This window comes from Muscardinus avellanarius, assembly GCF_963383645.1.
Source record: "Muscardinus avellanarius genome assembly, chromosome: 9".
NCBI classification, from domain to species: Eukaryota; Metazoa; Chordata; class Mammalia; order Rodentia; family Gliridae; genus Muscardinus; species Muscardinus avellanarius.
The window spans coordinates 13,404,510-13,416,684 of record NC_137795.1 but is presented as its reverse complement, the minus strand read 5'-3'; the positions used below and the strand labels follow the sequence as shown (position 1 = coordinate 13,416,684).

The 12,175-nt window shown below is 44.3% G+C and overlaps 1 protein-coding gene across 1 annotated transcript in view; it reads right to left on the bottom strand.

Moving 5' to 3' along the window:
* Positions 1–1,904: 1,904 nt before the first annotated feature.
* LOC308266746 (uncharacterized protein C7orf57) overlaps positions 1,905–12,175 on the bottom strand; it is a gene marked incomplete at both ends in the record, with an annotated part of 25,087 nt that continues 14,816 nt past the window's right edge. Inside the window, 4 exons of the mRNA XM_080701161.1 lie at positions 1,905–2,023; positions 2,707–2,759; positions 3,133–3,164; positions 3,350–3,439. Of these exons, the coding sequence (XP_080557287.1) occupies positions 1,905–2,023; positions 2,707–2,759; positions 3,133–3,164; positions 3,350–3,439 (294 nt within the window). The remainder of the gene's footprint in view (positions 2,024–2,706; positions 2,760–3,132; positions 3,165–3,349; positions 3,440–12,175) is intronic.

The window sequence follows — 12,175 nt, the reverse complement described above, 5'->3', positions numbered from 1 at the left end:
TAAACACACCCTTGTGACTTTCCGCTTTTGCACACGAATACACTTGCATGGCTTGCGCATACTTAATCTTTATTGCAGAGATAATCTTTATTATTTCCCTTCATCCCTACCATAGGTGTGACCTGAAGAGGCCTGAGAAAGATGGGGGATGGGGGGGGAGAGAGAGAGAGAGAGAGAGAGAGAGAGAGAGAGAGAGAGAGAGAGAGAGAAAGAGAGAACTTGGAGTTCAGTGTATGTAATAAACCCAGCAAGCCCAGCAAGCTAACTCCAATCAATGCAGGGCAGCTGAGGGAGAGAACCAAGCAGTGGCGCAGACAGGTTTACTTACTTTATTCAAGGAGAAAATACAAAAGAAAAAACTGTAAAAATTAAATTATATTACTAAATGCACACTCCCAGGAGGGTGCAAGGAGTTCCTTGTCTTCAAGACAAATCTCCAGCCCTCCAGACTCCAGAGCTGTTCTCTGCAGGAACTGTGCCAGCTAGGTTTAGCCAGCCTGCATGATCTGTCCCCGGAGGAGTCAGGAACATGGCCCTCGGGCTTCCCAGGCAGGAACCTCTCTTGTGAGCACCCAGGATCCCCTACCTGTGGCTCGGCACAACCTTAATACTTTTTGTTGAGGTTATTTTTAGTTTTAACCCACTGAACTAAGATCAACTAGGTAGATATTTGTGCAAATCGCTTAGTGTATAAACATTTATAATTTTTAAATAAATTTTATTTTATTTATTTATTTTTTGGTTTTTGGTGGTGGTGGTACTGGGGATGAAACCTAGGGGAATTCTACCTCTGAACTACACCCCCAGTCTTATTTTCTTCTTTTTAATTTGAAACAGGGTCTCACTAGGCTACAGAGGGCCTAACTAAGTGGCTGAGGCTGGCCTTGAACCTGCAATTCCTCTGTCTCAGTCTTCCAAGTACTGGGATTAGAAGCATGTGCCACGTGCCACCATTTCTAGCAAATGGGTGTTTTTTTAAAAGTGCCGGTGCATGCCCCCGTGTGTGTGTGTGTGTGTGTGTGTGTGTGTGTGTGAGAGAGAGAGAGAGAGAGAGAGAGAGAGAGAGAGAAGAAGAAGAAGAAGAAGAAGAAGAAGAAGGAGGAGGAGGAGGAGGAGGAGGAGGAGGAGGAAGAAGAAGAAGGAGGAGGAGGGGGGGAGAAGAGGAGGAGGACGAGGACGAGGACGAGGAGGAAATAAGGAGAGGGTAACAGGAGGTAGAGTAAATGTTCAGTGTTCATCTTTAAGGAGTAGAAAAATCTAAGTTTCACTTTCTGTTCTATATTTGGTTTTATTTTTTATAAAAAGTTTATGTTAATTTTATATTCAGTAAATACAACAAAAAATGCACTTTGACAAAGAGCCAATGTATAGAAAAAAATAATTTATCCTCTTCAGATAAAACATTATTTTAATGCCTTCCCAGTGCCAAAAGTATCAGAACCAGGAATACAATCTGTGCCCAATTAAACTGGTGCTGAATTAAAGACATCCGTACTACGGAGGCTCAGGCTGAAGACCAGAAGGTCAACTGGGCTTCTGAAGAAGGGAAAGAAATAATGAAAGGTTGGCTGTGCAGTAGAGGAGGTTTGGGCCAAAATGCAGATGACCCGCCAACCGCAGGAACTGAAAGGAGGGACCGGCAATGGTGTCCTGGGAATGGTCCCCGTGGAGAGAGAGACAGAGAGAGGTCATTCAGATGCCTGAAAATAGCCTGTGTGGCCTTCATAGGAAATGAATTTCTTCCTAGGAATCCCCACAGGGATTCTAGGCTTCCTCAGTAACTCACCGTGGGAAAGGAGCCCTGGGACCGAGACAGGAAGCAGGTTCCACAGGAGAGCTGAGGGTGTCAGCGGCCACCTCCTCCTGTCCCCTGGCCAAGCTCTGAAGCGGAAAGAGAAAGACGGCTAACAGCCAGAGATGCTGTGCAGGCCTGCCAGGTCTAAGAGCAAGTCGCATACCAAGGCAGGCTCTGTGAAGTTTCCCTGGAGTGGCCACCGCTGGATGTCAACGCTGTTGCTGAAAGCTTAGGGTGAGCAGGGAATCCAGGTACACTTGAATACCCTTGAAGGAGGAGGGCTCCATCTACAAACTGGAACTCTCTTCTGCCCTCATGAAAAGGTAGGTGGAGACCAAACGTCCCTTGGTTACTGATGCCCACTGCCTTTTTTTCTTTTTACTTTTTTTTTTTGTGTGTGTGTGGGGGGGGGGGTGTCTGGGGATGGAACCCAGGGGCATTCTTCCTCTGAGCTACACCCCTGACCCTGTTTTTTATTCTTTATATTGAAACAGGGTCTCTCTGACTTGCAGAGGGCCTCACTAAGTAGCTGAGGCTGTGAACCCGCCATCCTGTCTCAGCCTCCCAGATGCTGAGATGACAAGCCTGCACCCACCACGCCTGGCTCCTCGCTGCTCTTCTGGGGAGTCCAGCCCGAGGCTCCCGCCCTCCCTGCAGGCCTAGGTTAGGGCTATGTTCGAAGAAGCGCCTGTGGGCGCTCAGGGAGACCTGAACCTAGGATTAAGTGAGGCCATAGCAGGTGGGGTCCCCGCCAGGGGCCAGGACGCAGGAGAGTGGGGACTGGGCAGGCGGAGCTGATCCCCAAAACCCACGCGACCCTCGGTCCCCTAGCCTCCAGGTAAGTGGGACCTTGCTAAGGCGGGGCCCGGAGAGCGCCCCACGGAGCGCAAACCCCAAGTCTCAGGACTCACCGCTCCTCTCAGCCCCGCGGGCTCTGCCGGCTGCACCAGCCTGCAAGGGCGACCTGGGCCACAAAGACCTCGCAGCGGGGACTCAACCCGGGCAGCTGGCGGGAGGCCCAGGGCGCCACTAGAAGCTGGACCCGACCTACGCGGGGGTCTCAGATCGCAGCGCCCCGCCGGGGGTCTCCACCCGCCTCCGGACCCCTGCCCCGGCCGGTGGCCTCCGCACACTGCGCCCAGCGCCCGCCCAGCCGCCGCGCCCCGCCCCCGCCACCACCTCCCGGGCTTCCTACCCGGCCCCGGGGCCGGAAAGGTCGCCTGGCACCGCCGCCCGCTTCTGTTTCCCGCTTCTCTGGGGCAGTGGAGCAATCCTAAGTGACCAGGATCCTAAGTGACCAGGCTCCATCCCTGGTATCCATGAAGCAACTCCCATACCGTACGTGAAATCGCACCAGCTGCCGTCCTACCTGTTTTACAGGCAGAGGAAACTTGGCCGGAAGCGGCCCTGGCCCATCCAAGGTCACAGGCCCTGGACCAGGGCCCGGTTCTTTGGTCTGGAGATCCCCCCCCCCCTCCCCTAGGACCAGCTGAGAGAAGGTGCTAGAGAGGAACCGCCGGGGCTGGGCCACGGGTCAGCAGCTCTGGCGCTCACTCGTTCCTCCGGCCACATTCCGTTTCTTTCTGGGACCTTCCTGATCCTGGGAGTTTCCTGGTAGTTGGGGACGAGCCAGTTTCTGCAGAGCTTGCCCAGAAAGGGGAGGTGACTCACTCATTCAGAGTGGCAGTCACGGCTCAACTGGCAGACTGTGCCTCAGCCGCCTGCCTGCCTGCCTGCCTCCCACTGCCCCCAAGCTTCCTGATCTGCTTCCCTGACCCGGTTCTGGCCAGAGGACATCAGCCTGGGAAAAGAGAGGGAGGCTGGGAGAGCCAGGAACACATCACGATTTGCTTCCTACAGGAACTGAATTCCTGAAAATCTGCTAATCTCCCCCTCCTGGAGCCCTGGAGGACTCTTAAATTCATTTCCAAGAAGAGGCTTGCTTGTCAGACTAAAACCTTGACTATAAGAAAAGCTGGAAACAAACTTGTATCTCCCTCATGTCTGTCAAAGTCTCACATGAAGAGTCTTTGTCATCTGCATCTGCCAGCAGAGAGCAAATCACTGGCTGCTAGAGGCAGAGCCCCGGTGAGACCACAGGCTCCAGCCTAAGAGCCAGCGCCTGTCCAGGGGCTCGGGCCCCTGCAGGGAGTTGGTTACATATGGCACAGGGTCTTAAATTTCAGTTTCTGCATGTATATTCCATAGAGAAAGGTGACTTATGCCTATGTTTTGGCTTTGTAATCGCTTAGATCTTCAGTGCCCCCCAAAAGATCACCATGTGTTGGAGGCTTGGTCCCTAGTGAGGAGCTTGGGAAGATGGTGAAACTTTAAAGATGAACCCAGCAGGAGTTCTTTGGATAATTGGGGTGTGCCCTCCTCAAAAGAGATGGTGAGTTACCTAGCGTGTTCGAGGTCCTGTGTTTAATCCCAGCACTGCAAGAGAGAGGGGCATGGTAGATCCATATGAAGGGGTCCTGAGTTAACTGTTGGGGTGAGTCCTCAGCTCAGGAGCTCAGAATCTACAGGGCCCTTGGCTAATGTAACAGAAAAGAATTTCAGCAGGCGCCATTCAGAGACATGGATAGTTTATTGAGGGAAAAGGGAAGAAATATACATTCAAGAGCACATGTGGGCCACCTCAAGATGAGGGAGGCATATTGGGGAGCTCAGGGCTCTCTTCTTATAGGCAGCTTTCCTGAGGGGTGGGCTAGAGGAGGTGTGTGAGGATGCTCTCAGTCCCGTAGTCCCCGAGCAGTTTCTGGTGGTTTAGAGTGAATGGTTTCAGTTCTGTAGTCCCTAGGTGCTTCCTGGTGGTCTGGTCAACCTTAAGGTCCTCGGGCTGATTGGGGTCCTCATGAGCTGATTGACAGATAAGCTGGAGTGTCCTAAATTATAGGTTTCTCAAAGTAGCATACCTGTCCTGTTATCAATGCACAGGGCAACCATAGTTTCTTTTAGTTAACTCTAGGATCTACAGGTTTCCCAGGAATTTGAGAGAGTCAGGCCTGGGAAAGAGAACTGTTTTGTGGACTAGAGGCTGAAGTCCTTCAGCTCCAGGTTCTTATATTAAAGTTACATTGTACTTTTCCTTCCTGTCTGTCTCCTTTCTACCTACTTATTTCTTCTATCATACATCAAAACCACTATGGCTGCTGTGGTTTGGAAACGTCCCCTGTAGGCCCAAATGTTGGTTGGTAGCCAGCGGTGGGAGGCACCAGAACCTTAGGAGACAGGGTCTAGAGAAAGAAAATTGGGTCACTGGGGTGTGTCCTTCAGGGGGTATTGAGGCCTCAGGTTACTCATCCTTCTCCCTCTTCTCTCTCTCCTCTCTCTTCTCTCCCTCCTCCTCTTCCTCCTCCTCCTCCTCCTCCTCCTCCTCCTCCTTTTTCTTCTTCTCTCTCCCTCTCCCTCTCCCTCCCTCTCTCTCCTCTCCTCTCTCTCCTCTCCTCTCTCTCCTCTCCTCTCTCTCCTCTCCTCTCTTCTTCCTCTTCTTCTTCTTCTTCTTCTTCTTCTTCTTCTTCTTCTTCTTCTTCCTCCTCCTCCTCCTCCTCCTTCTTCTTTCTCTCTCTCTCTCTCTCTCTCTCTCTCTCTCTCTCTCTCCCTCTCCCTCTCCCTCTCCCTCTCCCTCTCCCTCTCCCTCTCCCTCTCCCTCTCCCTCTCCCTCCATCTCTCTCCTCTCCTCTCTTCTTCTTCTTCCTTCTTTCTTCTTCTTCTTCTCCTTCTTCTTCTTCTTCTTCTTCTTCTTCTTCTTCTTCTTCTTCTTCTTCTTCTTCTTCTTCTTCTTCTTCTCTCTCTCCCTCTCCCTCTCCCTCTCCCTCTCCCTCTCCATCCCTCTCCCTCCATCTCTCTCCTCTCCTCTCTTCTTCTTCCTTCTTCTTCTTCTTCTTCTTCTTCTTCTTCTTCTTCTTCTTCTTCTTCTTCTTCTCTCTCTCTCTCTTTCTCTGTCTCTCTCTGTCTCTCTCTCTCTCTCTCTCTCTCTCTCTCTCTCTCTCTCTCTCTCTCTCTCTCTCTCTCCTTTCCCAACCACAATAAGGTAAAGAGGCCTCCTTCGCCACATTTTCCCACCACAATGTGTTGAGTCTTCACAGGTCCAAAGCAACAGGTCACAACAACTTCGAACTGAAATCTCTAAGATGGTAAACCAAAAGAAACTTTTTTTCCCCTTTAAGTTAGTTTATGTCAGATGTTTGTCATAGTTGACTGACATGGAGACAGAAAAGTTATTTTGAGCTGCAGGTATGTGAGTTCCTGAAATCCCTGACTAAAAACAAAGCCTCTCAAAGAAGTGTCATTGTCATGAGAGAAACATCTTCTAAGAGGAAATGCAAACCAGAACAGACAGTGAGCAGACAATGTCACAAAACTCTCAGAGCGCCCATCAGTTCTCATCTTTCAAGCCATTTGTCTTTCCAACAGCACTCTTTTCAACTTCTTGGAATCTGTCGTTTATTCTCCTAGAAGTGTACCTCAAATTCAGGTAGCAGATACACCCCAAATTGGAACTCCTTTTGTGATTCCTTTTTATTTGTGTGAACTCCTCATATTTATGAGAATAAAAACCTGTGTTTTCTCTTGCTAATCTGTCTTTTATCAATTTAATTTCCATGCCCCCCAAAAGCTTAAGAGGGTCCAGGAAGCGTTCCAACTCCTTTGGGAAATAAAATCGGTTATTAGATTGTATAGTGAGTATGTTCTGTTTTATAAGAAACCCCTAAAGTATCTTCCAGAATGGCTGCACTGGTTTGCATTTCCAACAGTGATGAATGTTGGTAAATCTTGGGACAAAGAGTGCACAGCTCAACAGCAGGAACAGATTTATTTGGGGATAAATCTGGGAGGAGGCACCAGACCAGGAGAGAGTCCATGGGAGACAGGGGCCCCTGCCTTAAAGACTGCGGGCTGTTTATGAGGCATTAGGAGGGAAGGATAGTTACACAGCCGTGGCTTTTCCCCATTGGTGATCTTGACAGGGGGCTGGACAGGTAGGTTTATGGGCTGGGGCTGGGGCTGGTTAGGGCCATTTTTCCCACCATTGCTGGAGTTCTTCATCCTCCACCTCCTCCGGCCAGGCCTCACAGCAGACCTCACAGTGCCCACAGTGAGTAAGCATTCCAATACTTCACATCCTCTTAAGCAAGTCACCAGTGCTCTGGGTTTTGGTCAGTCTAATAGGTATACAGTCTATCATATTAGTGTTTTAATTTTCACTTCTCTGATATGGGGGATTTTTTTCATATGCCTACTTTCTACCTGAGTGTCTTTGGCTAGGGGTCTGTAAAGGTCTTTAACTCATTTTTATATTGGGTTACTTTCTTCTGTTGAGTTTTACAAGTTCTTTTACAAGTCCTCCTACTTTGTGGCTTGCCTTTTTATTCTCCTCACAGTGTCTTTGATGGAGCATTAGCTTTTAATTTTAATGAAGTCCAACTTATCAGTTCTTTCTTCCATGGCTCCTGCCCAAAGGCAGGTGTATATATATAAATAAATAAAGGCATGCGTTGTATCTAAAATGCCATCACCAAGCTCAATGTCACCTACTTTTTCTTCTGTGTTATTTTCCAGGAGTTGTATAACTTTGCACTTTACATTTAGGTCTATGGTCCTTTTTAAGAAAATCTTTGTATAGAATGTAAAGTTTGTGCCCAGATTTTTGTGTTTATGTGGCGTGTGGATATGCATTATTTCATCACTGTTTGTTGAAAGATTGTCTTTTCTCTACTGATTGTCTTCTCTATCAAAGATCAGTTGGTTATATTTGTGTGGGTCTGTTTCTGGCCTCTCTAACCTGTTCCACTGATAGACTTTTACCAATAACACATTGATATGATTATTATAGCTTTATAGTAAATCTTAAAGTTGAGCCATGTGTCAATCTTCCAAACTGGTCTTTTCCTTCTCTATTGAGTTGCCTGATCAGGACCTTTTGCTGCTCCTTAATTATCCAATGCCCATTAAATAACTTCCTCAGGATTTTATTGAGATTGTATCGAGTCTATAGACCAAGTTGAAGACAATGAATCTTGACACGTCTTCCTATTCGTGAACATGGAATATCTCTCCATTTATTTAGTTTTCCTTTGATTTCTGTCATCAGAATTTTATAGTCTCCTTCAGGTAGTCCAGTACACATCTTGTTATACCTAAGTTATTCAGAATGCTATTGAAAATGATATCATGGTTAAATTTCATAGTCTACCTGTTCATTTTAGTCATATGGGAAACTGATTGACTTTTGTATATCAACTTCTGTTCTACAACCTTGCTACCATTGGTTACTAGCTCCAAGAATTTTTTGTTTTGTTTCTGTTGTTTTTGGTCAAATTTTTGTATTTTTCTACATAGATGATTGTGTCATCCATAAACAAAGACATTTTATTCCTTTATCTCTATCCTGATACCCTCAGGCTGGATATCTTATAATCTGGTGAGGTTGCACTTTCTGATGCACAGAAGGAGCTTCCTCACTGTATCTGCATTTGGTGGAAGGTACTAATCCCATTCCTGAATGCTCTGCCTTCGTGAACTAATTACCTCCTCTAGGCTCTCACGTCCAAATGCCGACACAGTGGGAGTTTGGCTTCACTGTATGAGTGGGAGAGGGGACACAAATATTCAGACCATAGCACTTTCCAATTTCTTTAACCTTTATTTCCTTTTCTTATATTATTGCATTAGCTGGCACATAGAGTGTGCTGTTGAAAAGGAGTAGGGGGAAGGAACAGCCTCACCCTGTCTTAGCAGGAGGGCTTCGAGTTTCTCACCACTAAGTATGATGTTAAAGTTCTTTTGTAGACATTTTTTTTTAAAAAAAAACTGCTCTATAATTTTTCTTCTAATGTCTTTTTCTCATTTTGGTATTAGACTTTATAATTACATTAGAAAGTTTTCCCTCTGCTTCTATCCTCTGGAAGCAATTGTAGATAACTGGTGTTTCTTCCCTAAATACTAGGTCAAATTCACTGGCGATCCCATATGGGCTTTCTGTTGCTTTGAAACGCATAGTTCAGATGATTACTGAAGCTGCATCCTGGAACCCAGGAAAGCTGGTTGCTGAGGAGCAGAGGACTAATGCTCTACCACCGCCCCAGCTGCTCCAGCTCCTGATGCAGATTTTCGCTTTCTTTGCTTTCTAGTTAGTGTATTGGTGGTGTGGCTCTGCGTTCTCCTTAGAGCTGCTCTCTCATGTCTCCCTTTCCCCCAATTCTTCTGCTCTGCTTTCTGGGGAGCTTGGCCTCCAGACTCATTTTTATCTCCGTTGTATGTGGAGAAAAATGAGACTCAGAGCTCTAGTGCAGGACCCTGCCCCAGCTCTCTAAAGTAAGTGGATGTAAGGATGTAGTGAACTAAGGTGGCTTGATGCCATCCACAGAAACATCAGAACACATGAAGGGTGTGTGTGTGTGTGTGTGTGTACCTGTACACATACATACACATTTGAAAAATATACAGCTAACTTAAAACTTTGTTGGTTTCAATTGACAATTTAAATTTAGTATGATCCTGCAATACTTTTTTAAAAAGAAATAAATGATTTACTTCAGAATAACTGGATAGAATTACAAATTTTCCATTTTCATGATATCTTTGCTGAATTTCATCAAACAGAAAGCTAACAATGGGACTTTTTTCAATAACAACCCCTGGCTAGACTCGGTGAGGCCAACTTTTGATCACCAGTTCTTACTCCAAATTTTGTCTTCTCTTTCCATAAACCAAAGGTCTCTGTTACTATACAACCTAAGAAACTTGAGTTCTTTACTTCTGATATCTGGTCCTAAGTATTTCTTTATTAACATGGGAGTGTTTAGAAATGAGATAGGAATTGCATACAGGAAGGAAGGAGAAGGAAAGGGAGGAAAGAGGAATGAAACTTTCCATTGTTTTTATTCAATACATACAGCCATTCACATTTTTTACATATTGCATACATTCTCCCACAGTAGTATCAGCTTGATCAAATAATATAGATAAAAGTGCTCAATTGAGTATCTCAGAGAACTACTTTAAACCCTAAATTTAAGCTGAGAAAGTGCATGATAAAGTAATTCTGGAAAAGAAGCTAATATCTGTGACCTTATTTGGTATCCTAAAAACTTTTCTGTCAAAATTATCTTATTAATGAATTAAATGTAGAACATATAAAACTATATTTAATGCTAATTACCTACACATAAACAACAAAGTTTATAAAACAAAAGCATTCAACCTTATTATTAAAAGTTTTTATTAAGCCTGGTAAATTAAGTACTGAAATTGTCTTTACTTAGAAGATAAAAATGATAAGTGCTTAATATTCTGGACTTTATGCTAAAAGTATTAGCAAAAATTTAAAACTAGTACATGTCACTTCTTTTATATTAAATGCTTACAACTTCAAAGCGTAATAAAATATCTTTCAGTCTAAACTATTTTACCATATTCTGTAATTAATTATTTTTTGTAACAGGGAAATTATTTCTATGAAAATTATAGTACCAAACAATGGAAAAGGCTTGAAGCTTGTCCAGTTCAGAGTCTAATAGAAATGCTATCCCACCATGATGGACACAAGGAAGTGATGTTGGTGGATGACAGGGAGGGAGTGATTCGTTCCAAGATACTGGGACATCCCAGGCCAACCAGAGAAAGGGTACTAGAGGCTGTGTGTGTTTTTTTTTTACTGACCCTTGTTTACCATCGCAGAGAAATGCAAAGAACAAAAGTCAACACCACCAACAACAACGATGTCAACTCTACCGCAAGATAAACTGTTCCATAAGTCTCTATATTAACAAAAGATAAAGAGAGGCCTTATAAATATACCTGTAACATAGTCATATCCTAGTTAGCTACTTAGAAAGTTATCCTAAATATCACACCTAAGTTCATTTCAGTTCTGGTGGTGTTGGTGTAGACGGAGATGCTTCTGGGCCTGCAACACAATAAACACATGAGAAGACAAAGATGACATTTTTTATCAATTAAAGAATTAATTTAAAATAAGAGAAAGCACATATTTCTGCACCCATTCATAGGGATTAAGCCCAAAGTTTATGTAAAAACTGAGAATACATTCCTACTTCACAGCACAAATTGTAATTGACAAACTCCAACATTGGCACTGGGAGAAAGGGAGGAAATGTCCACTGGAGACATTCAGGTGACAGAGCCATGCTAAACCATGCTGAAGGTTCTAGTGACAAATGTGTCCTACAGAGCTAAACGGTGTGAGACTGGTGTGGGGAGGCACCTCGCCTAGTAATCGGTGTCCTCCCCAGGTGGAAAGTGGACTCTGAGGCATCTGCCACCACACCCGGCTGCATGTTCATTTTTAAAATTGAATTCCTAATAAAGATGATATAACACAAAGTTATCAGAAAGAAGGAAATAATGATCAAACAGAAATAAACAAAATATAGAATTTTAAAAATGAGCAGAAATGATAAATAAGCCCGTGAGTTGTTTTTGGAAAAGGAACAGACAAATCTTTATCTAGACTAATCATAAGTGAAAGAGGGGACATGACATTAATAATTAAAAATGCAAAGACTCACAAGAGACCACTTATGAACAATTATACACCACCAAATTGAACAAGCCAGAAAAGATAGATCAGTTCCTACAGGAAATAGAAAAACTGAACAGATCAATAATGACTCATAGAAACAGACAGGCTGAACAGGTCAACAATGGGTAAGGATGTTGAATAATTTTTAATTATAACAAAATCTCTTCATCATAGGAAATCCCAGGACCTGGCGGCCTTACTGCTGAATTTTCATTTTGAGGAGAACTAAGTTCAATCCTTTACAAACTTCTCCAAAAAACCTGAAGGAGAAAGAACACTCCTAAGCTTACGTTATGAAGCAACAGCCAGATGAGGGCATGATAAGAAAACAAGGCTACAGGGCAACATCCCTGATGAAAACAGATACAAAAGTCCTCAGCAAACACTAATAAGCCCCAATCAACAGCACATTAAGAGGATCTATACCGTTATCAAGTGGGACTAATCCTCAGGATGATGATTCCACACACACAAGTCAGTAAATGTGATCCACCACATCAACAGAATAAAGGACAAAAACTAGATGATCTCAATAAAGCATTTGACGAAATTCAACATCACTGCCTAATTTAAAAAAACAATAAATTATACAGAGAAGGAGTGTGCCTCAATATGATAAACATCATATGTGAGAAGTGCACAGCAAAAATCATAATGGAACACTGAAAGCTTTTTCTCTAAGATCAGGAATAAAAGAAAAGTGACCACTATCACTTTTCTTTCTTTCTTTCTTTCTTTCTTTCTTTCTTTCTTTTTTTTTTTTTTTTTTTTTTTTGGTGGTAGTGGGGATGGAACCCTTCTACCTCCGGGCTACACTCCCAGACCTATTT